This window comes from Crassostrea angulata, chromosome 4, assembly GCF_025612915.1.
Source record: "Crassostrea angulata isolate pt1a10 chromosome 4, ASM2561291v2, whole genome shotgun sequence".
Classification (NCBI taxonomy): Eukaryota; Metazoa; Mollusca; class Bivalvia; order Ostreida; family Ostreidae; genus Magallana; species Magallana angulata.
The window spans coordinates 36840055-36867026 of NC_069114.1; the positions used below are offsets into that span (position 1 = coordinate 36840055).

At 33.8% G+C, this 26972-nt stretch overlaps 1 protein-coding gene across 1 annotated transcript; it reads left to right on the forward strand.

Moving 5' to 3' along the window:
- Positions 1-1248: 1248 nt before the first annotated feature.
- LOC128180431 (myosin-VIIa-like) lies at positions 1249-26203 on the forward strand. The gene is made up of 42 exons (XM_052848544.1): positions 1249-1366; positions 5025-5279; positions 5577-5852; positions 6098-6184; positions 6419-6514; positions 7470-7588; positions 7800-7917; positions 8744-8872; positions 9213-9386; positions 9666-9893; positions 10062-10471; positions 10671-10822; positions 12105-12286; positions 12381-12484; positions 12730-12905; positions 13197-13291; positions 13413-13474; positions 13564-13716; positions 13827-13932; positions 14540-14654; positions 15910-16002; positions 16134-16267; positions 16503-16621; positions 16756-16822; positions 16962-17078; positions 17197-17280; positions 17863-17982; positions 18798-18887; positions 21304-21345; positions 21432-21553; positions 22199-22264; positions 22422-22518; positions 22825-22928; positions 23018-23093; positions 23672-23766; positions 23996-24042; positions 24339-24439; positions 24688-24761; positions 24914-25039; positions 25316-25382; positions 25486-25542; positions 25635-26203. Exons 1-42 carry the CDS (start codon positions 1340-1342, stop codon positions 25722-25724), a joined length of 5052 nt encoding a protein of 1683 aa, XP_052704504.1. The 5' UTR covers positions 1249-1339; the 3' UTR covers positions 25725-26203.
- Positions 26204-26972: the final 769 nt, after the last annotated feature.

Genomic DNA, 26972 nt, shown 5'->3' on the forward strand with positions numbered 1-26972 from the left:
ATTGAATTATATTGACAATGTATATCTTTAATATAGATAAGTACATCTACAATAGTCATTGAACGATTGATAATTTTTTTTCCCTTCTAAATATGGGCGCACTGGATAATTCTATGTACAGCTCAAGGTTGTGTGCCACTTTTTTCTGTGTGCTACCTTTTGATTAATGAAAACAGGAAAATTAACCAGAAGAACACCTAGGACAAGTCATTTTTTTTTTAATTTGTCGTGTAATAATTTATCACGTATTCAATAACCAATTCAAATACTATTTAACGTGCACTTTGTTTATTCCTACCTTCTCTATTGGAACATAAAATCCTATCATTTTTCTCCGAAAAATTCTGCATTTTAATATGTTATCTCTCTTTTTTTGGCAGGAATTAAAGAAATTATAAACATCTTACTTTGCTTTTTTTTCTATACATGACCGATATTTTGATTAAAGTTGGTTTGAAAAATGAAAATACTGAATCGTAAGTTTGCTCATTTGCTTCAATTGTCGCAGTGACGTATCTTTATTCATTTTTTACTCCGATAAAATCCATCAGACCTAAGTGTGTGTTTGTTTGTCTGAATTCTTATATAATCTACAGTATATCGGTTTCTAATCAAATTCACACCCCTTAGACCTAAATCTTTGTTCATTTGTTAGGAATGTTTTATCACCTCGGTTTCTATTCCAATTCACACCCACCAGACCATGCAATCCGCCCCGTGTGTTTTCACTGCGACATGTGCGACATCAGGCGTGTCCAAGCGTTCTGCCCGGTTAGAAAAACCATGTAAACTTCCTTTCCCTGTCCGCGAGTCGCTACCATATCAGAATATCCTTTCTCTTCCACCTGTCCTAATCACCTACCTGTCCGATCGAAACTGGGAACCCAGTCGCTATTGTGTTGATTTTAACATGTTATGAACTTGTTTCGTCAATTGCTTATTTTTAAATGTCTGTCGTTCATTCAGAAGGAATTTGGGTCGATACGCGCCTTATTCTATTGAATTACAGGAAAAACGCTGCGTATAGTTCCAACTCAAAGAACTTGGGTGTATTCAATTCAAAGATGGCCGACCAGTATAAGTTTTAATTAGTAAAATTAACTTCATATTATTATGTAAATACGGATGATAATTGGATTCGGTGAAGTAGTTCAGTGATAGGATATCTTTTGTGTGTCTACACCGATGTTGTCCACGCTTCCTTAAGTTTACCTAAGGATACCTTTTTTCGGGTAATTTAAGACACTGGGTTACCCAGACGGGTCTACACGCCCTGCAGAGTGAGAAATTCCACAGCGTATGTTGTTTAATTGTTTCCCCATGGATTAACCTATTCCTAATGGCTACAGCAGTGAATGGGACGAAGGTTTGTATTGTTTATGTTGACAAATTATAGATTTTCTCACCAACTCTTAATACATTTATATCACTTCAGGTGACATTACCAAGGAAGTCCGTTTATGGGACGTATTTGATCTTTAATTTAAATTTTTCTGCTGCTTTCCGTGATTTCTTAGTAGTAGATTGTCGTCTGCAATTTATAGAACGTGGAATCTGTCATCACAAGTTGATTAAGCGCTTTATGCATGGGTTTTCTATATCGCAGTTTAAATGTCATGAAATTTAATTCAACACATCAAACACCGGGCGCAAGTAGGGAAATCACCTGGTTTCTGATGTGCAAACAATAGTTTTAATTACCAAAGCTAAACGTAAACATGGTCCCAGATATAATATCATTGACCGCTTGCATTCACTATAAAAATAGCATTAAGATCAAAATTAAACACAAAAATCATTTGTTTACTTCTACAAAAAAGTAAGAGAGTTGGTTTGCCAACTAACTTTTGCCCTTGGTCAAAGAATCTAGACAATTCAGACATTTTGCTTTGCTCTGCTATGGTAGATGGTGACATTCAATGCGATTCTGATAGAAGACATGGTTTCTTAGTTGAGATTAACGCTTTATGTTAGATTTTCCGGTTGGGACATTTTTCAGTATCACCGCACCGTGTATCAACGTAGAAGAATTTGATTTACTGCACTTTCACAAGAAAAACGGACAGCTTTTTCAGACTTTGTGCATTGATCATCGATATTGGAGTGTGTACGTGCTAATCGGGGGAAAATATATTGCATTTTAAAGCTCCATATTGTCCTTTAAAAGTGTTTAGAAAACATGCGATAATTGCATTGAAAATGATTATATTGCACAAATTACAAGGGCTAGAAATCCAACCGGGGGTATAATTTTGAAAAATGTCTCCATTATACAACGTTCCCAAAAAGTGTTTGTCCTTTCTTTGTTAGGTAGACAATGTGGGTATACTTAAGTAAAGCTAAATGCGGGATGACAGTTGTATATATACAATGTTCAGTAGGGTAACAAAATACTTAAGCCTCTTTGTTGTGTCATGAGCTCCCTTAAGGTATTAAACGCGGAAACAACGTGTGACACATAGTGGTTTTGACTAATTCCTTCTTAAAGTTCTTTAATCGTTTACCTTAAAATGGTAATTACGGAAGTTATACAGCACTATACTGAAATGACCTATCCCCTTTGGAGGGAATGAAATTGTTTATTTTAGCACGAGTCTTTGAGGCTTTTCAATCCTCTCTACATGTACATGTAACAAATATTTTCTATGCAAGACCCATGCTGTATGTACCCCGGTTTTTGAATCCATTTCGTTCAACCATCTGTTCCGCATTTTGCCAAATTTACAATTTTTAACCGGACATTAATCAATATTCAAGCACCATTGCATCCAAAAAGCACGCAAAGGTTCACTGCATTTTAAAATTGCCACAGACACACCTTTAAAATGTCATAATATGTTGCAAAACGAGTCATTTTTTAATCAGATAGGAAATCCATAAAGTATTCATGCATCGCTGAATATGTGAAATGTCTGTAACCCAAACTTCCACTAGTCTTTGCCGTGAATTATGCTGAAAACGTAACTTATATCATTTAAAAAACATATACACCTTTTTGATCTGAACTATTCAAAGTTTTTATTTTTTTCCCTCTTCAACCGGAATAAGAATCGTTTGTTCTAAGCGAAATTTTATAACTTCTTCCCACTGTTCGCATTTCGTTTATGATTGCGTTAAATCATTTGCGGTTGCATGACAATTTTCAATGAATTTAAGCTATGAACTTTTACACTTGAAAATTGCCAATCTGGATATTTACTCAGAAACCGAACACCCGCTTCGTATCTTATCTCTGTGATTGCCAAGTAAATGGGAAAGTGGACAATGTTATCCTTAACCCGAACGGCTACTTTCGTAAGAGGTCTCGCATAAACGCTATTTACATTGAGATAACAACTAACATAAAATGTAACCTTAAATTATAGTACATGTATTTAATTGCTTCTATATAAATAATGACGATCTAATTTTGGGTTGTCTTTTTTCTTTGGTAAATGCGACATTGATGCGAAAATATTACAAACTCAAAAGTACTTGAATTCGATAGAGAAGTTAAAAGCCAAGTTTGAAAGGTCCACTCGAGAAAGAGCAAACAAGCTGGTAAGAGATTTCTTAGACTACTTGTTTTTACGATTCTAGCATAAGATTTCTACAATTAAAGGTTTTAACATCATTCTAAACCCGATTTGTCTGTAATTGCTTCTCTTGTTAACGCAATAACACAATGGTCCTTTAAATTAAGCATTCAGACAACAAATAGAATTTCATTTTTCCTTCAATACAAAGCAGAGAGAAAAGGGAAAAAACCTGGCTCGCAGTGGGGAATTTCTGGAATGTTTGTCTTGCTAGCAGTGTATTTGATTAACTTGTTCCCAGTATATCACATGATTGCAGATTGTAGCAATATGTATCAAATTCTTTATAACCTGAATGTATGGGTCATCAGAACTTTTGAAATTTTAATTATTCGCATTTGTATGGACGTTGAAATCAAGATTTAAAAAAGATTGAGATATAATCAGTTGGCTTCATTTAAATATATCTGTATTAATATGTTTATGTTTAACTGTGTCATTCGTAACATTTTCGTATTGTTTACTTATTGTTGAGGAGAGGAGGCACCAGAATCATAAAATCATTAAAATATACTATTATAATGCTAGATAAAGTCGGGATGAATTGACAAACGCACAATAGTACGCTGACACGACTATCAAGGCTTATATACTGGTTATTGAAGACACACATGTCGCAACCTGCTACTAGAATTAGGCCACCGAGAAAGGCCGGAACGAAAAAAGCATGACAAAAAAGCATTAGTTTATTAGAAAACACGTTGATATGGATTAGGTGTGACCTTATGTTTATACATGTAAGGATCTATATATGTAATGACATTAACGTGTACGTGTTCACTTAACAGACACTGACAGTCATGCAGGCCTACATTGGTGGCCGTCTGTGTTGTCCCTGTAATTGATCTTTGGTGTTTTCTATAATTGTTTCGTTACAATGGCTAGTGTACGTCTATATTGAAAGATATCTTTGGTCACGGTGATAAAGAAAATGAAAGTAAGCATAAAGGTTAATTTATAACAGCAATAGGTGGTGTCTCGAGATTCTTTCGACTGGATTTCTTACGAAAGTGAGAACAGAACCACTCGGAAATAGAGTAGACTATATTGATCTACATTTATGATGTGTTAAACTGTTTTTCATCTTCAAATTGTTATCATTGAGTGTTTTACATATTTCATTTAAGCGACCACATGCATTAATAAACTGCAGTTTGAGTAAAACCCCTTACCCCATCAATCATAATGCTTCGGAATGGAATTTCTATGATTGATCGTATTTTTTGAAAATTTCGTTTGAAAAAGATCAAAGGCTATATAAAACCCGTGTTTTAACTAACATTAAGATATGTCATAAAAGAATTTATCTCAGAATATAAACCTTGACTGGTTTTGAAATGAATGGCTTTTATATGTATTTTGAGTAAGGGGTCTTGTTTAATAATTACTTTATGTTTGTATTTGTTATAGGTTTGATACGTAATGTGTTTGTTATTCTATTTGTCCCAGGCTGGTAAGCACGTCAGTCAGATAGCGGTGGGTGGACCCGCCCCCTCCCGGAAGGAATCTGTTTCCTCCCGGAAGGAGTCCATCCCCTCAGCGTCCGCCTTCGGGGGCGACGAAAGACACTTCAACCTAGCGGTCATCAACGGAGAGAGCACTGAGGTCAAAAGGCCAGTTAATGGCGGGAATATAGAGGATGAACTGGGGCCCGAATTCGGAAAGGCGACGCTCTCAAAATCCGCTCCTGTTGCAGACATAGTGGTACATCACTGTTTAATTACCCTTCTGGATTTTTATTTGGATAGAAGACTATATATATTTATGTATCATGGCCCCACCGTCACCAAAATTTTCAAATCACTCAACTTATTCCTTAATAGAAAAGTGCATAAATTTGAGGCCAGTACTCAGGTGTTCTCTTGAAGGAAGTTGGTGACAGCGAGGCCAGCTTAAATGTAAATTATTACATACCAATCTTGATTACATCATAAAGGACCTCATTTGCCTTAACATCAAACTTAACTTATTTCTCGTTTGTAATTAATCCTTTCTCTTCAGAGGGAACGTCTGACAAGTGAGGTACAGCCCCCGGATCTGAACGAACTCACCAATGGCAACGGTCACCATGAAGCTAGTTCTCCATCCAGTGATTCTACGACATCGGACGAGAAGTCTTCCCACAGTTCTTCTCTTGAGTTCCCAGAGCCCCACGGCGCTGTCACCAGTTGGACCCTCTTTGCGCAGTCGTTCTTTCAGTTTAAAGGCGCTCATACCTATTTATGTGCAGCTCTTCAGCAGCCGCTTCTTCCCAAAAAAGACAAGGCAGATGTTTTGGTAGGACCATCACCATTTATTACACGTACATGTTTTCTATAAAAAAAGAAAGACATACAAAATTCATTTTATTTCTGCAACACCCCCCCCCCCCAAAAAAAAAAAGAAAAGAAAAGAGGAGGCTGATGTTTTGGTAATTTCATCAACATTTTCCTACAACTGTACAATTGGCATGTATACATTCTTTTAAAAAGAGTGTACAGTTATGCTTATTTATTTCCATAATATTTGCTATTAATTCGTAGGCTTCCTTGGCGGCCTGGGTTTCCATCTTGAGGATCATGGGAGATCTCCCGGAATCAGATCACGGGGAAACACTTGATGTTGCTGGGGTGAGCATAAATTGTTCTACTTCATTCGTTTCAAAGTGTAATGAGCAAAAGTTAATTTTTCAAAGTGCGAAAAAGGACATTGAAGTTTGATGCATTTATTATAATACTTGAAAGTAACCATAAAGTTAGGCATGAAAGGGAAAGGTGCATCTTGTAGAATTAATGACTTGTACATAGCTGCCTAGCATTGCCTTTGATTGCTATCTGTTGACGGCATCTTTATATATTTGACAGAGTGCTCCACCAATTATAAGTCAAGTGAAACAGGGTTTTCACAAAAAGTACACAAAGCGAGATGTGGACGAGGCTTACAAAAAATACTCAGAACTGGTAGGTTTTTTGTGTACTAGGCATCTTCAATAAAATGTTCAAAAGAATGTCTCAATAGCATTTATACAAAAAACAAGACAAAAATAACAAAAAGCTTTTCTGCATTACAAATCAGAAACTATAAGAAGAAGAAGTAAACAAGCTTATTATTATCCGAACATTAAATAAGCTTTACACACTTCACGTTTGTGAAGACATTTGAATACAATTAGGGTTTAAAAACTACATATTTTCATGGGCAATTAGGCTCAAGTTTCAAGGCTAAAGCTGAAACGACAAAACACTAATATAACTCTGCAAATAATCTTACCATAAAAGCATGTACGAGTACTAGAAATCAAAGTACTGAAGTACTGAAAGCCGGGCTTTTTTGGTGTGTCTTTATGCATATTGTGTTGCAAAGACTGAAAATCTCTCTCTCTCTCTCTCTCTCTCTCTCTCTCTCTCTCTCTCTCTCATGCTTTTAATGTCGGCAAAGCATCAGAGAGCGAAAATTTTGTAAGCGGCAAAAAATATGTCTGTCTAATAGAAGTTAAAAAGTTCAACAGTTGCTGCCTTGAATTTTGCAACAAGCATTATATATTCAATCCCCATTTCTTCATCGCGCAGCAAAGTAGTTCATGGAAATTCATGCGCATTGTATGTGTCCAAAATGCATAGTAATGTTTTAAAAACACGTTATTAATAAGAAAACTAAAAAAGATAGACAATTCATTCGAAATTTAAAAAAAAAGAAACAAAATGCCAACACTTTTGACAAAACGTGGCTCTTTGTGTAACTATTTGGTATAGCGGAAGCTTTACCTTGACGCTGTTTGGTTTTTTGTTTACTTGTGCTATTTATAGTAACATTGGCGATTTGCCTGCCTATAGCCAGGACTCTGCTTTCAGCAGAGCCCGGCTAAAAACGCACTTTTAGTAATTTCAAAGCAAAAATTTTGACTTATGTTTTCAGTTTAAGGACCCATCTCATTCTGATGTCAAAAACATTCCCTTCTTGTCTGATAAAATTAGCACGGTCCTGGAGAAAGTCCAATATGTCTGCGCTCTTGGAATCTACAAACCGGAACTCAGGTAGCGATAGAAACGGAGTAATGCAAAACCGTGAACGATATCTTTAACAAATCATTTTTACAATTAAGAATTCCAGTATATTTTTTTTCAACACAGTCAAGGTTCAAGTTTTGAGAAAAATTGTGAAAATCAAAATTGAGTGTTCATACCAGTTTGGGTATTGAAACCAGGACTGAATGACGGTTTATTGAGTATTTTTTTGTTTCGCCAGGGACGAGATATTTTGCCAGGTCTGCAAACAGTTGACGAATAACCCATCCCGTAACAGTTCAGTACGAGGGTGGGTGCTTCTTCATTTGTTGGCGGGTTGTTTTGCCCCGACAGAAAGAGTAAGTATTTTGTATGCGAGCCCCGTTTTGATAAAATAATCGTCAATCATTCAATGAGGATACAAAATTATATAATACGATAACTTTATATAACACGCGGCAAATATGAAAAATATGGTTCAGAATTTGATGACTTTTAAATATATTACTAAAGTATTTTTTAAGCACTCAATGCTTATACCGGTATTTATATTCATTTTGATGTTTATTTGTATAAAATATTTTTGTATTGTCGCTTTAAATCCATTGTAAGATATAATAACCGTAAAACATGTCATTTGGTGTGCTTCTTCGGCTAAATACATAGTGCCAAAAACTTTGCAAAAACACTTTTTCAGATAGAGATGATTAAACGATTAACTTTTCAAATATACTTATCAAAATTGGTTTGGTGAGTTTTAAAGTTTTATTAAACCTAACAGTAATACAACTGTAAGTAAATACGAACGTGTGTACTTGTGCCCGTAAGCGATGATCAGATTTGACGTGTGTTATTATACATTGAACATTGCAAATTTCCAATGCAAACACGTACACATGGTACAAGGGGAAATATACACCGAATGTAAATAATTTCTTAAAGCAAAATAAAAATACATTGTGATCCATATTAAAACAAAATGAGGGTGTTATTATTTTCTTTGCAAATCACAAAATTACACTTGAAAATTAAAATTAAAACAAAATATGGTAGTTACCTACCAATAGCTATCTAGTAATAATGCTAATTTCATTAAACTCATACAAGATGACATGAATCAACAGAGACACCATGCTAAATGCCTTTGCTAAGCTATTTAAAATCAATACCTCTGTTTACTTGCAGTTTTTCTCGTGTTTCCTCCATTTTCTCCAAGAGTCCTCTCCAATTTTCTCCTGCAGGGTCGAACGTCTAGTTCGGCGCACGGCTATTGTAGGGACGAGGGGCTATCCCCCCAGCTGGCTGGAGTTCCAGGTAAAACAGCCACAATGAAGATTGTTTCTGTAAATACAAGTATCATAAACACTTATCCACTGAATTTAACAAGACATCTTATCATTTCTTCAATAAAAATGTCACACGAGCTTATCCACTGAATTCAATAAAATATATTTTAATTTGCAAAAAAAAAAGTTCTTTAATACAGTACATGTATATCTTCACACACACTTTTGTGGTTTCATCAATTTTCGTAGAATATGAATTCAATAATCCAGAATATTGTTTCTTACGCTGCATGCTAGTCTCGTATTTATAGTATCTCATAATTATAGAGACGACGTTGCCTAATTCTTTCAATATTTTGTCTTATTAGGCGTCAAAGAATTGCAAACCCATCTTGATACCGATGTCGATGATGAACGGACTGCGTATGATAGTGGAGGCTGACTCGGCTTCCACCGTCCAGGAACTCGTCCATCAGATTTGTCATAAGGCTGGACTGCAGGACTCCTCTGGCTTTTCTATATACATTACTCTCATGCAACGTGTAAGAAACTTACCTCAATTTTTATTCTTTCTCTGCTGAGATTCGCAAGAAGGAACATCAGCTGGGACAGAATTTCCAAACATGAATTAAGAAGACATGTACCAAGAATCTTAGCCGAGATTATTGTTATAACTATAGCTACTGAATTATATTTTGCAAATGATGGTACCCGTGGCGAAAAAGAAAAAATAACTTTAATTACGTGTCATTACGAAATCAAATATTATATGAAAGAATTTAAAGTGATGGTTTTGGTAATTTGTTGAATGCTTCTCCTAGATTTCATGTCTCGGGAATGGTACACATCGTGTTATGGACGCCGTGGCGGAATGTGAACAGCACACGAAGCAAAGCGGCATGCGTGAAAGTAGTTCCTCCTGGCGACTTTACTTCCGGAAGGAGTACTTTTTACCCTGGCACAATCCCAAAGACGATCCAGTAGCCACAGACCTCATCTATCAACAGATCATGCGCGGAGTCTCTGTTGGGGAATACAAGAGCAAAACGGTGCATATCAAACTCACATCTGCATTAACAATTTAAATTAAAAGTAGTCTTTTCTGAATTAAAAAAAAAGTATGAAAACGTAAATTATTGAGAAAAAATAAATAAAACTATTTACTTATTAACGAATTTGCCCTGTTATTTTAACCTCGTTTATTTTGAAAATTTAAGGATGACGATTTGGCAAAATTAGCCGCCCAGCGTTATTTCATTGAAAACCCAGGCGCTGTTGAAAATACAAAATTACAGACATTTTTGACGGGTTGGCTTCCTGAAACAAACAAGAAAACTATAGATCTGACATACTGGACGACAAAAGTTATGAATGTACTTCAAAGTGATATACCAAAGGACCGCAATAAAGTGCGAGACCTCAAATGTGATGTTGTGAATTTCGCAAAGGATAAGTGGCATGCAGTGTTTTCTCGATTTTACGATGCTCACAAAATACAGAACGCTTCAATGACCTGGCAGAACGTTATTTTGGGACTGAACAATAAAGGTCTGGAAATCATGGACGAGATGGAGGATGTTAAAAGTTCCATTTCGTTCATTGAAATCACTGATGTCTCCAAGGGAAGGTAAAGTACTCATTGGAAAATTTACAGACTTATATATAATGTAAACTGCAGTGTACAATAAAACTAAGTAGTTTAGATAAGTCATTATCATAGAAATCAGGAGACAGTGTTGTTAAAAAGTATTGCATCAACTTCGACACATTTTAAAAAAAAAAATTTCTATTCAATAACTATTTCTCACTGCGTGATTTGCTTACAGACACACGGTCACTATCAGTACTCTACGGTCTGAGGACTTTGTAGTCAGTTCCAATCACGCCGATGACTTGTTTTCGCTGCTGACCAAGTTCATGGATGGTTTGCGACGGAAGTCAAAGTACGGCATCGCTGTCCAGGATTCCACGCAAATTGGTAAGAGTCTTCTTTAATAAGTTCAAAGTTTGCAATTAGATAAATACTGTATTGTCAGTTTTTTTTTTGTCGGGTCACAAATTTCTGTTTTACACTACTGTAGTCTGTTAAGAAAATATTAGAATTTTGTGTTCCTTAAGTATATGTTTGTTGCAATTTGGCATGTACTATTGTCATGTTGTAAATTTTGTATTTACTGCCTCCCTGTAAATTTAAAATTTACAACATGACACTATTTTCGCCGAAGAAAAACGGGTCGCCCTGATCAATGGAGTTTGCATGTTGATAGGAATTTATTGATTAATAAATAGATTAATATAGGAATTGATTTTTTCCATTCATTTTTGAGTAAAAACATTTCCCATAAATGCGACGGTTTAGTATGTCATGTAGCCTTACATGTATTTCTGGTCCTCTTTTGAAGATACAAAACTGATATCGGCGGATTAATTTTTGTTCACAAGACAGTAAATCTTTACTTGTACTTTACCTTCTAAATGAATCATACTCTGTAACAAGAATAGAATGTATTGTACAAAATATCACAGAATAAATGGACTGCATCAAACAAATCGGTGCCCATTGTCACTTCTATAAAAGAGAGAGATTCGCGCTTAGTATAAATTGACAAGATAAGTGTACCTTGTCATAACAGCATCTCATTAGCCTGAAGACAATTTCCGATGTAATTGTCATCTCTTTAGTCAGCCACAAAAGAACCTCTTATTAAGTCGTCAAAATATTGTAAGTATAACAACTATCCGGAATTTTTCAGGTTTACCACCCGTGGTAAAATTTACGGATATAGACATTTTAAACAACAGGGTCCTTTCAGCGTGTCCATTAAAGCTGCAATTTTTTCAAATGTTTATTGCATATGTTGTTATTAACTACTTTAAATGACTGGCAAAATTAAGGTTTACACACTTCTTTCATACATATTTTTTGTGGGAAAGCTATTTAGGGGCTCTTTACATAAACATTATAATAGTCGTCCTGTACAAAAATTGGGTTTGCTATATCTTCTAGTATTCCATAGTTAAAAATATTATGATATATTTAGCGATTAATATTTCAACCTAATAACGAGGGACCAGGTTACGCAAAGAGATATCATACTGCCATATTTAAAAATAAATTAGAAAAGAAGAAGCTCATATTGCTCTTTAACATCGAAACAGTTTTACATTGATGCCAAGCTGTAATTGGGTTCCTGGATGTCTGTATATCTAGATCTGATTCATTTTTGTGTATACATGTATAAAATTTTATTGGTTTCAAGAGGGTGCAATCGGAGTTGGCCTTACCAAAGGAGATCTGGTTGAACTGGAACAACCTTATGAACAGTTCATGTATGAAGATGTTTATAGCGCCACCTGTGTAAGAACAGGGAAACTTAACATGATGCCAAGGGACTTAATCTACGTCATTCCGACAGTAGATGAGCCAGCTCATGATACATTAGTAGGTTTTAACTTAATCAGCAAAATTAATTGACTGGAGGAAATTTTTAGCCGTAAAATGACATCGTTTAACTTAACGAATTTCTTATTTCTAGGGCATGTTAACTGTTCAGTTACGCAAAGACCCCAGTGTTTTCCCAACCCAGCAAATTGTTCATCGAGAACACACGTTGCAAATGTACGCCAAACTTCACTTCAGGTACCGTGGCACTATTCACTGATTTACATCTACAATAAAACGTTTAATACAGGAAAACCAACTATATATCGTGAATTCCATCTAATATGATGAAATTAAGTTTCTTTACTGGCTAGCATCAAGCTAATTTCCCATAAAAAGCAATTTTCAACTTTGAAAAATTTTGCTTATGACTTTCATAATTCTTTGTGTGTTTAAATCATATTTCTGTTTTTGAATTCATATCCTTTATTTGGTAATTGCAGACAGGGTAGCGACAATGCTGTTAGTAAATTTTTGTCCAAAGCTTCATTCAAATCCTCAAAGAAGGACAAGGCACAAACAAACTGGCAATATCAAAAAGAATCAATCAAAAAGCCGCTGCTGAAGAGAACACATCTCAGGGAGGAACTTAGAAGAGCCAGTTGCAGAAGTTTTCTTGATATCCTTTGATACTTGCATTTACATTGAATAAAATCCCCGAATTAAATAACCTAAACAACAAGTCTCTGACTATCCCTCAATTTGAAATATCTCAATATGCACTACGAGGAGATTAATGAGCATTAACTTCTACAAATTATTATCAAAAGAGTAATTGTAAACTATACCCGAAATTCATACGCAACTTAATTATGAGTTTGTTTGATATAACACCACGTATTGTGAAAGATTTCTTTTTATACACTAGTTACGGTATAGACGTTTATTTGAATATCCTTAACAATCTCACCTATTCAGCAGTACATGGGGGATTCTCCGTTACCTGACCAGATGTCTGAAATGGAATTATCTAATGAAAACGTTATTGAGCCAGGAATGAGAAGCGTATGAGTGCTCTGTCTCTCTCTCTCTCTCTCTCTCAAATATTTTGATTTAATAAAACAAAATACATTGCAATATCTATAGAACAGTTATCTGTTAATTTGACTCATACCATCATTTGCAGAGACACATGCGAGATGAAATATATTGTCAGATAATCAAACAGCTAACAAATAATCCAAACAAGTAAGTAAATTGATTAATTTGATAAAGAATATTAAATTCTTACTACTTGATAACCATTTTTTATGCGTCATTTCTGAACCATCATTTAGGTCGAGTGAAGATAGAGGATGGAGACTCCTCTACCTCGTCTGCACATGCGCAGTGCCAAGTACAGAACTCTATGATGAGTGTGAGCAATTCATGAGAGGCAGTAAACACCCGTTATCTCAGAAATGTCTGGCAAGGCTTCACCTCACCAAATCGTAAGCTAAGTTGTTACCACCTTGCTTTTTATGAATCAAGAAAATGATACACCTACTTTTTATAAAAAAAAATCTATATTTTAAAATATGGATTTGGTTTGTTTGTTTAGCGAGGGGGCAAGGCAGTATCCGCCACATCCAATGGAGCATGCAGCAATGGAGAGCAAGAAACACACAATAAACATCACTATAGGTTTTCCCTTCCAGCATCAGCAGGTACCATTTCCATAGAAAATGTCAATTCCTCATGTTTCGATTGATGATACTTTACATTATGCCTTTTTAGGAAGTTAAATGATCATGATATGTTTTTATCATAAAAAATGATTACATCTTTTAACTATACAGACACCTCCCGTATGTATTGGTATTTCGTAGAGTTTTAGCGTGATTGTTACTTTGATGTGAATGATTTTTTTAACAACCGAGATGTGTGCTTATGTGAAATTGAAGATAATTTTACAGAGTAACTTTTGTTTCGAAAGATGTTGTACTGAAATTTACATCTTATCTTTTTTCATTTAACTTTATTACAATATCAATGCATCTAAACTAACTATTTTAGAGTATGAAATATCACCAAATTCAGATTTTGAAGAAAATGTATTAAATCTGATACAATAATCAAATGAACCCAAATCTACTTTATATATGAAAAAGATTTTTACAAAACGTAAAAAACTATCTACATTGTAATATTTTTTTTTAAAAGAAAGACGAAGATTCTAAGAATAAAAATGAATGATACGAAAAATGAAAAAGAACTGCATTTTATTCAATATACAAACTCGAATTTTCATATCAATGATTGTCTTTATCTCAGGACTTTGAAGTGGACGTCAGCTGCCGTGTAGTAGAAATCAAACGGGTCATCATGGATGCGTTCGATTTGGAAGGCATCGACGAATACGGGCTGTGTTTTGGATTGAAAGATCGAGGTTCTTCCCTTTTTAAGCCTAGTGTGTGCTCATGTTTTTACTTTCTTCCTAGATTAGCTTCAAAAGACTAGTTATGTTTGAAATTCTGCAATTCATTAAGAAAACAAAAATATTTTACGTAGCGTACATTTTGAGATGGTTGGATGGGGTAAATTGTTTAGGTGACATGGTATGTTTTGATATCACGAGATATTTTGGGAATATAACTACATGTACTTCTATTAGTGTTTTAGAGTATTGTTTTTCTAATACTGAAACACTCAAGTAACTGGACTTTTGAGAATTAGCATTTATCTGCAAGACGTATTGTTACAACCATTAAGGTTGCTATAATGCCGTCAATAGTGTTTACATAATTTCTTTTATTTTTTATGCTAACGGTTTTTGTTGATATACTTATTGTTGACTTTTGTTGACAGACCAAAGCACAGGAACTTCCTCAAAAACAAAACCGTTTTGTATGTAGATTAGTCACCTTCCTGAATGTACAGTTCACTGTATAGTAGTGTCAATCTGCACTTAAATTAAAAATAAAATAAAAAGGAAACTTACATGTAACACTGTATGTGCACAGTCAACTGGTGATAGGGTGCAAAAGATTAATAAACAGATAATAAAGATATGCTCATTAAAATGGAATGTCGGTATATTTCCATTAAAATTCCAGAGAAAAGTTGCTAGTATATGTGTTTGTTGGGTTTTTTGACAGTTGCAGTAAAATGAAAATTTATAAAAGTGGGCTAGATCGACATGCTAGCATGATTAAATTCCAGCTTTGCTACAAATCATCTTTAAATTTTCTGGAGAGCTTCATTCAAACAGTAACAAACTTTCTGTGGTTTTTGCAAGCTGGTTGAAAACAGGCAGCTTTAGCTTTGGTTGCATTGCTTGCTTTTTTAACTTTGAAATATTTTATATCTAAATTAAAAAAAAAAAACATGATAATTTAGAATCTTGTTTTGATGTACTTTTCTTTTTTTTTTAATTCGTTTTAAATTTCTGTTTCTTTGTGTGTATTTAGGTTTCCTTAAAAGTTAGACATAGTTATCGAAACAACGTTTATATTTTAGAATTAACAACCACTATATATGTATAGATTTTTAAAAAACAAAATCCTATATACCAGTTACCCTGTAGTAACAACTCCCCGTAATACTAATCAAACATGGTCTTGTAAAATATTGTGCGTTTTACAGCTTAGTTCATCTGAGTATTAAGAATTTCTATAGTAAGAGTTTACATCTCTAATTCACAGTGATAAGTGCTCCAGATGGCGAGTTTTTCTTGGACTCTCTCACAAATGTAGAGCTTTTCTGGGCAAAGCAGATGAGGTCGCAGCGATCAAGTGGTAAGGTGCTTGACAAAACAGTCGATATATCCCAAACTTTATGCATCACATTCTATAAGATAGACGTCAAAAACACAATCTGATTTTATTCTTAGTTACATTACGTTTTAGTATAACGATTTTTTTCACAGTGACGGAATCCAACAAAGGGTCCCCCGATTTCTCGGCTCCCACCACCGTCCACGTGTTCTTCCTGAAGAAGCTCTGGGTGAACTCCGAACCCGGCAAAAATAAGAACGCGGATTCCATGTTTCATTTTCCACAGGTAAATTTATTAGATCACATATAATAAAATTGTCCCTATACAATACATTAACACTGGAAAAAAGAATTCAAAAGAAAGAGCCGTTAATCTGCAGGAAAATAATGTGTTGAAAGATTAAGAAAAATGTCAATCGCAACTTCTCGGGCCTTTCCGGCAGACTCGGAAAGTTTTTCCGAGCTGTGTCGAAAGGCCCGTTGAGCTGCGACTGAGACAAATGTTTGACTGACGTTTGCAGGAGGTTCCTAACTACCTCCGAGGCTACCACAACTGTTCGGACAAGGACGCCGGGCACCTTGCCGCTTACATCTACAGGGCGCAGTTTGGAGACGACATGTCGGCCCTCTCAGATTTTGAGTGAGTCTCTATATACATGTATAATGCCTTATAATTGCATTGACAGTTTCCGCTACATTAGTCAATCATTTTAATTGTGTGTATTTTTATTACATTAAATATTTCTTCATGCATATACAATGCGTTCATTTCAGATCCAACATGAAAGCTCTTATTCCGCATCCAGTCTTAGAGAAGAAACCTCCAAATGAATGGAAACAGGTGAATAGACTAGTTGCTAAGCATATGAGCATCACATGTTGTCTTTCAATGCTTTGGATAAAAATTTCTTCATTTAATTCCAAACTATGATTACAAAATGCATAACTGATATACGTATTGTGTATTTTCGTACGTAAAGCTGGTTAAGGAGGAAATCAGTAGAACAAAGGGAACTAACTCTGATAAAGCAAAATTAGCTTTCCTGAAAATCATTCACCAGTGGCCAACCTATGGATCGGTCTTCTTCACAGTAAAGGTATCTGTCCGAAACTTCAAAAAGTCCAAAATGTTGCCCGTTTTCTTCTAAAGTTTTCTGATGTAAACCATGGAGATCGTTTTTAATAGTTTTTTTTCACTTTCTGTTTATTTAACAGCAAAGATCAATGAAAAATTACCCCAAGCACGTACTGTTCGCTGTCAACGTCCACGGGATCATGTTCTTAGACGTCACGTCCAAGGTACGATTTAGCAGTGCCTTCTTGGTTGTGGCCATGTATAGGCTAAATTAATCTTCCAGAGAAGAAGAGCTTTGTATATGAAGATATGGGAAATAATCCTGAAGCCAAATATATGGAATTTTTCTTTACAAAAAATAGTTTATTAATAGCAAACAGGTCATAATTAAATTTTAAGGTAGATCTGATGGGTAATTTGTTGACCACCAAGCCTCATATAGAACCATATTAACAGGGGATTGGACTTTGTGTAGTTGTGCCAAGCAGCTATGTGACGCAGGCCTGTCTATTTCATTGCTGACCACTCTTTAAAATGAACAAGATTTGTCTGCTCAATGCTCTTGAGCAAAGCTTAAGACTACGCAATCTGTGTTTATTTCACTGAAAACCAGCGTCATTTTTAACTTGTTTTGACGCAAGAAAATTAAGACTCTACATCCTACCGAATGTCCAGTGTCTTGTTAAAATGGTTTTATTTCAATCTTGATTGCAGCATTTATTCACTGCATCATGACGCTTGAGGGTGGGAAATTGGAAAAATAAGTATACCTGCAGATGACATTTTTTTAAATTTCTTCATTCCAGAACGTAATAGCCAAGTACGAGTATAGCCAGATCCCTAACTGGGCCTATGATGAGCAGTCCTTTACCCTTGTCGTAGGAGACGGTCCCAATGCAACCAAGATTTACATGGAAACTAATCTGGTTTGTATCTATTTCCAGAGACATAAATAACAGAGATTGGCAACTCCGCCATTAGCGTGTTTGTTGATGATAAATGTTACGGGACCAGCTTTACTTAGAGAACTACTTATTAATGAACTGAGATAATGATCTTAAACTAAAAGTATTAATACTAGTATTGTTTTTTATGAAAAAAGGCATAGGTTTTAGACATTTTTGAAACAAAAAAAATGAAAAATAAGATTGATATATATATCATGTTGTAAATTTACAACATGACATATAGAAAATATATTGGCCAGCTAAAAAACATCGGCGAAAGCTCGGACGACGGGTAGCCAAGTGCCTCCTTAAACTCCTCTTTTAATATTGTTTATAAGACATAAACTCATGAAAATTTGATATTTTTAATGTTTTGGTAATAGGTTTTAGCTGTTTATATTTCGATATAATTGTTTATTAGAAAGATTTACTGATTTAAACTTGGCTGGGGATACTTTACAATATGGACCGCGAGATTTCGATCTGTTGCCAATCTCTGTTATTTATGTCTCTGCTATTTCAAATGATTTTATTAATTTTCAAACTTTAGTTGTTATTTTTTTCTCTTGTTTCTTGGTTTCTCTTAAATTGGTTATTAGATAATGTACAAATAAATTCATTTGAACAGTGAACTGTCAAAAGGTATACTAGTAAATGGTATTAATAATAAAACTTTTCGAAGTTCGGTTTTACTCTTATCACTTAGGACTATATATATCAATCCAATTTTCTAAAGCTGTTTCCTTGTACGATATCTGTTTTCAGAGTGGGTAATTGGTGTCTTTATGTTTTAGGGACACAATATGGACGACATCATCATGTCCTATGTAGCCTGGATGATGAATACACACATACAGAAGAGGCCGTCATATGCAGGAGTGACTGTAGGCGAATCTCTGTGTTAATTGAGTCATGCGGAATAGACATCCTTATATAAACGCAGAACTGTACACAATGAAAATGGAAATTTTGTGTTATATTGAGGAAAAGCTAATAAAGAGGGTTAAATTCTTATTCGAAGATGAAATGTTTTTTGATTATTAATTTTATTGAGAACTTAAATAAACAATTTAGTGGACCGTTATTATTTTCTTTTTTGAGATATCTAGAAAATTATACATAAAAGATAGATTTTTGTATATCAAGGAAATTGGTGGGTCTGGTCATGATATATTTCTTTTATGACGCGCCGGTTTTTCTCTATAAGTTCTGTACATTAATATGATTATAGTTGCATATGTATGTTTTTATATATGTTATAAATCTATAATGGATACAATATGCGCATCTACACGCATAACTGACACCGGTTCACGGAACCAAATAAATGAAAGCTTTTCGTATTGTGAATGGTATAATTATATTGTGTGTTCATGTTTTATATATAATTTGTGATGTGGTTTTTTTGGTATCATAAATATATTTACGTCTTTACATATACATATACGTGTGGTCTCTGAAATGCCATATGTTGTGATGTTATCATTATACTTTTAATAAATAAAAAATTAAATATTTGATTTTCCTTGGTTATTTAAAAACATTTTTATACTTTATTTTAGGGTACAAAATCAGTTAAGAATCAAATTCGCAGAAAGTTAATTTGAATTCACATTTTTATTCGATCAAATATATATGTTAGATATAACTAAACTTTCGACTTTTCTCCACCTCCTATATCCTCAGTCTTTATGGAAAACTTACTTATAAACTTCTCTTTCCATTCATGATAAAAATGATTATCTTTCTTCCTATTGATGGTCAATGTCATTACTTCTGTTGCCATTCATATTTCCAATTATAATTATATTCGAACAATCCTCGTCAGTGTTACTTTTTTTTCATTTGCTGTGTTTTTCGTCTATTGTTCGATCATTAAACTTCTAATGAAAATATGCTTACAAACGTTGTTCTTTCACTTATTTTGAAAACAAATGTACATTTTGCATTTATCTTGAGAACGGTTAGTTATACTTACTAGTCACTCCATTTCCAAAATATTCGAATATCATGCTCCGCCTCGCCTTCTATGGACTTTACCGACCCCACAAATTTCTGTAAACAGTTAGTAACAAACCTAATAAGTAATATTGTAGTCTGTCCCATGATATTTATGCAGCACATTCCAGCAGATGATAAATCAACAAGAAGTATGTGTAATTGTATGTATGTCTTGCGCCACAAGTGGTTTTAGCCAATGAATTGAATGAAAAAAATATAAGCAAAAACATAACTAGTTTTTCTTCGTTTGTAAAGATGATAAAACAGACTATTTCAAATTTGGAAATTTATTCCGCTTTGAAACTTCCATTTAGTTATTCGTATTTTATAGTGTTTTACTATCGATTTATAATACGAAAGCTTTTATGATTGAATTATCTAATCTCCTCTTCCATTGTGCTACATCCGGTTAATAAGAAAGTAGAATTACTAACACGATCATGTCGGATGTGCACTTCTTATTTGAAGTTAACTTGATTGTGATAAACTGATACATATCATTCAATCAAAATGACTCAGTGGACTCTAAATACGTACCTCCAGAGGGTACGTATAGTTGAAATTTTGAAGGATTAACCCAAATATTCGCTATTTCATAAAACAATCAACTTGAAAAAAAATGTTTCAAGTTTACGCAAATAATATGAATAACATGATTAAGTATACAAACTTTTAAATTGTTATTAGGACAAATGTATAATTTTAGGCAGTGGTTCATTTTTGAGGGCCTGTCACTAATCCCTTTTTATTTCAATATTCTATAATTCAATTGTATACTGCATTTAAAAGTTAAAAGATGACCATGACAAAAAAAATTTGCCTGATTTCATTTATTGTATATGTGTACCTTATTTGTGTATATGCTGTCCCCCAAGGAGTGAACTTGGTCTAATGAGATTATATTTTTATTTGAAGTTTTATTTGACTTCAAAGGTCCTACATCACGTTCTTAATGTTTCAGATTTTAATTTTGTATAAGTTGCTGAAAAAGAATTAACGCAATGCAGATGTCTTTTTTTAATTCCTTGCATTGTTGCATTTAGGCACATGCTTATATAAAATCTTGCATCAAATGATCATGGGCAAAAAAAATTGATAATTTATTCAGGGCTCAAGGATGGACAAAATCAATGATTTGAAAAGATTTAATATCTCATTACATCTAAGCTAATAATCATGACTTTTGAACTTTGTTTTCAACATATATATCTTTTGCATAATAAAAGTAACTATTTTTTAAATCAAACATGTTCGATTTACATACCTGTATAGTATTAATTATCATTTTGTACTCTGCAGCTTTATGATGCTATTGACGACAAGGATGGAGTTACAGCTGGAGTAAGTAAAAAATCATTTGACAAGAATTCTTGTAAAATTTAAATGACTTTGTATCAGCAATTTAGATACTTATTTTCACTACTTAGGCATTATTTTCCTTTGATCATCCACATGTGGCAAATCCCCGTTTGCAAATAGAGAGACCTGAACCAGCTGTTCAGAGGGTGTTTGATTCTCCAGTAGACGAACTAGTGGCTGCTCACATCAGGTAAATTAAATGGTTTCAGTACACGATGGCGCAGAGAATGTTTACCTCATGACATTATATACATGCACTGTGACAGTCAGACCTGATGGCTGGCACCAAACAGCTCAATAGAAGAGCATCTGGCTGACTAGAGATTCAGGGGGGGTCTGGGTTAAAAGTCTGGTATGGTCTAGCTGTCACTATTTCTCCTATCCTGTTCCAATACTAACTGACACCAACACAAATAAATTTACAAGTAACTGAGTTTTTGGCAACTGGCAAGTTTTATGTCAAACATGTAACAGAAGATGAATTTTTATGATCTGTATCATTGCATGTATATATATAGATAATAGTCAGTTGAGGTATAATTATTAATCAAAGGTTATTACTTTCTTTTCTAAGGTTCCTTGTTTATTACAGATACATCCATAGTTAGGCATGAGTTGTACAGTAAAACCAAATGAATGCTATGGGTAACATATTTACCCCTCTTACCTGTATGCACTGCTTTGCCTTTATCACAGAATGTTATATTTTTCATACTGCATAGAAATGTGTTTTTTCCCTCTAAATATGTATCTCTATCCACAAAATTTACTGCATGTAAAAAAAATGATTTCAATTTTTAACATGCTGAAATGGTTAACTTTTGTATGTTTGCAGATGTTGTTGGGCAGTATCTAAACATGACTTTATAGAAGCCTATGGATGCCAGGCAGTCGCTGTTCAATATCCTTTTTGAAATGATTCATAGTAAATGCCAGCTTTGCCTATACACATTTATAAATGCTGTTATTTTGCTATGTCAGATTTGCATGATTAACTATTATACTAGCCTTGAATTGGTAAAAATTATCAATATACCCAGCCCTTAACATTGATGAACAGCTTTCACAAAACTCTTTCAAAGCCAAAAAGATGAAAACTGGTCACTCCCTGTGATGTTTGCTGTATGCCTTGATCTGAGGTTATTTGCTAATTCAGTAAGTAAAATAGCATATCCACTTTAAAACTATTCCTTCATTTTGCAGTATGTATACAGATTTCTTAAAAAAGCATTATCTCATTACTAAATATATGCAGTGCATTTTCAAAATTACCAGTTTGTCCTTAGCAGCAGCAGCACTGAAAATGTGTAAATACATGTGCATTGGTATTGATTTCACATGTATGTATATTTTTGATAAAAATTCTTTTATGAATGAAATTTCAGGTTTGGTTGAATTGATTTAATGTGATTTTGTAAACATAAAATTGTTTGAAATCGAATGACTTTGTATATCATGTAGGCAGATGTGCAGGCTCAGAAAAAAGGAAAAGGCAAGGCCGGGGAGAGACTGGAAAAGGCAGCAGAGTTATTGATGGGCTGCTTCAGAGTGTGCGCTTCAGACAAGTATGAGCTCCTAAATTATATTCGGATTGAAAACTGAGCATATTTCCATGCAGTTTTATACAGTGATTTATTTTGCACTCTTTTCCCAGTCGTGCCTCTGTAGAAGACACAAAGAAATGGGGGATGTTGAATCTTGTTAATCAGCTCTTTAAAATTTACTTCAAGGTAAGTGGGCTTGGATCATCTAAATCTACAGCAGAAGTCTTTCAATAATCTTATGCTTCAAAACATTGCATTGAACATTTCTTATAGTCTGTCCCAAGATATTTATGCAGCACATTTGGACGATTTTTAATGAAAATACACATACCTGTGAAAGAAGTACATTTGAAATAGTTGAAAGGGATAATTTCCAAGATAATTTCATTGACACATTATCATCTTTCACTCGGAAAAATTCACACGAACAAAAAAAGATTCCTTACAGAGATTTCTCCATTAGGAATTCATTGCGCAATTTTACAACGTTATCATCCGGGCTTGCTGCAATACAAAATCCCCATAGACATCACATTTTTTAGCATTGTATTGAAACCTGATAATCTTACAGGGGCGTTTCGACTGAGAAATCTTGGAAATTTTTCATACTTTTGAATGAACATCGTTTGAACCCCAAGGTATTTATAAATATCATGTAATTCAGCAAAATGTGTATCCAGGATATCTTGGGACAGAGTATAAAGAGTTTATTTTTCAAAAATGATTGTGAAATTAATTTGCTGATTGAACATCTTATATTGTAGATAAACAAGCTTCACCTCTGTAAACCTTTGATCCGTGCCATTGACAGTTTACCTCTAAAGGACAGGTTCCCTTTAGCTCAACAGGTGACATTCAGGTACATCTATTACACATTTTGTATCTTCATGAGGTAGGAAATGAAGAACAGTTCTTCAAGTGCATGCATGAATTTAACTCATTCAAGCACAAGATGTAATATTGCATGTGATTAGATTTTGGAATGTTGACTGAAAGTCCATTCAGTCATTTTTAATTACTGTACTGTGCCTCTGCTTGGGAAAAATATTCTTATTAAGCTGAACAAACTACTGTCGGTTTTATTTCAGATATTATGTGGGAAGGAAAGCCATGTTTGACAGTGACTTCAAAAGTGGTTTGTATTTTAATGTGTTATGTATTAGTTGTGGCACTGTTCCATAAAGTTAATATTTCTCTTTTCATACAATGTATTAGCTACATGTACCATATGTTATGTTTTAAACAGTCTAGTCATAAAGTTATGCTATCAGGTTTGAATCACATCCTTATCTAAAATATGTAAAAATGGCCTGGCCTAGATATTTATTACTATTGTCAAATATATTTTACCAGTAAAATCTAGATAATCAATTTTCAAAATAAGTATCACTTCTGTATAATGTTGTAAAGCTGTAATTGATGATTTTGCAGCTGATGAATTTCTGACATTTGCTTTCACAAGATGTCACAGATCAAGTACAAAGAACAAAAGAATGACTCTTATCTACCTTCTCCCTGTCAAAATGTTATTGGTAAGTCTATATCAAACTGAAACGAGTAAGTTTATACATGTAAATGGCTAGTCAGTTTTAATATTTCCAAAAATTTTAAACACCGTATCAAACTATTACTGTTGAGTTTTTATCAAATTCTCTATCATAGGTCTGTCTTATTAAAGTTTTTATTTTAAATTAGACGTTTTGCTTTGTTGCCATTTGGTTGGTCCAAATACATGTAATTGTGAAAAGTATTCTGAGTTTGGTCATATAATTTGTTTCAGGGATACATGCCTTCCCAGAGAGTGCTGAAGAAATATGATCTCTTGCAGTTTGCTGAAGTTGCCCAGGCTGTCAGGTTTGATTAAATTCCTCAACTCAATTCATTATTTAACAGATCCTTGCATTTTCGTTTTGAATGAAGTTGCAATTTCCAGTCTTTATTTAAATTTTACTCTACAATTGTGTTGAATAGGTTTGTTTTCATAAATTTCTATTTAATAATTTCAGTTCAGGGAACCTCTTATCTTTGAACAATGCATTAGAGAAAAATGAAGCATTCTTCATCAAATGTGGAATCTACCTCATTCTTGAGAAGCTAAAGATCATCACTTACCGCAATCTCTTTAAGAAAGTGTAAGTAACAAAGCAGTGTTGTATCAACGTCTTAGGAAGTATCCATTTTTTTATTTTTCTTTGCTGAACTAAATAGAATAATACATGATTTAAAACTGCATGTATATTAAGTTTGACACCGTATTAAATACTGTAAGGAAAAATACAAATAACTCTAATGCTTTTGGAATTTTCTTCACTATTAAATCTGACAAGTGTTTACTACTTGTAGTATTTATATGACATACATATACAATATAAGTTTTATATTTATTCATAAATATCTATTTTTTTCAGTCATCTCATCCTCAACACTCATCAGCTCCCAATCGAAGCATTCACTGCAGCACTCAGAATGATGAAGGCAAGTATACTGTAGTACATGTATGTCTCTGCCTTTATTGGCTCAATCATATACTTATAATGTACCTTGCAGTATTAATGATTACGTTTCATTTATTCCTCAGGTGGAAGATATTGACAATGATGAAACAGCATGTATAATTGCCAACCTAATATATGAGGTAAATATTAATTGTTACATGAAAACTGAAGTGTTATGACCAGTAGTAAGTACATGCGTTTTTTTATCCCATGACACATTTTTATATTACAGAACAAAATCAAGGGATACATTTCCCATCAACACCAGAAGTTGGTAGTGAGCAAACAGAATGCTTTCCCTAAACTTTCCACAGTATTGTGAAGTCAAACATTTTCATGACTTAGACTGAGATCAATCAATCATGATTGCCTATTCAAGATGAAGCTGTTAAGTTTGTTAAGAAAGGTACATTTACAAGACGTTTCAGATAAATTTAAGGTTGTATCAATGATACTGTACCATTGTGTCAATTGCTTTGAGATTACAGACTCTTCAAAGAAAACAAAAGAAATTGTGCTAAACTATTCAACAATTGGCAACTAATTGTACTGAAGGAGGTATGAAAGAGAGGGAAGATATATTTTAATCTGCTAATCTAAATATTGGTGAATGATAATAAAGGCACTGTATTTTATACTCTGCCAAAAGGAAGTGGGTGAATATCAATTGATAAAGTGCTTATTTACTGCAATTTATTGTTTGTAACAAAGTGCTGTATAAACAGTTTTATATGGTCATTAGATAAAGAAGATGTCAGTAACAAGAATTCAACAAATATGAAATAAATCTTGTGAATTTTATTCTGTTTTGTAGTATATGACTATAGTTGGAGTTTCAAAATCATACTCACATATTGTGAATTAAAAAACAAATCATCAAATGATTGTCAGAATTGCTACAGACTCATGAGTTTCATCAGAATTATCAGTTAAAAGTATGAATTATTACGATTTATTTCTTTTGAGTCTATGTACATTTTGGAATGTTGAAAGCTCTATGCATTTCCAGTACTGCTTTAATTTTTTTTCTTGAAGAAACAGATGGGTATTTATGATGAAAGCATGAAAAAAGTTCTCAAGAAGAATACAATTGTACATGTACACATTCCTTACAAACCATAAAATTCACAGAAATTCAACATAAAGTTGAATATAGTCTGCCATTATTCTAACCTCACTAGTAAAGACTGCTTTGTACCCCGCATTGTAAAAAACCCTGATGCAGGCAGATAATTGAAAATACCAGGGCATCTATATTTGCCTACTTTTGATCAATTAAAAAAAGGATTTGAGGGTATTGTCCAAAAAGAAACCCTGAAGGGTAAATTGGATCTTAAAGTGGAGGGGTTGCAATCAGAAAATAGGCTGATGTAACTGTTACTAATTTTGTAAATACCTATATTGTAATACTGTATGTGTCTTCTTTTTGCAAGCTGGACAAAAGAATAAATTAAGAATTGCAAGAAAAATCTACAGCAATCTACAATGTATCAGTTCCATTTTGAAAATTTTTCCTGCATTAAAACTTAAATGGCAGATACCCTATATTGAAGTAGAGCTGGACAAACTA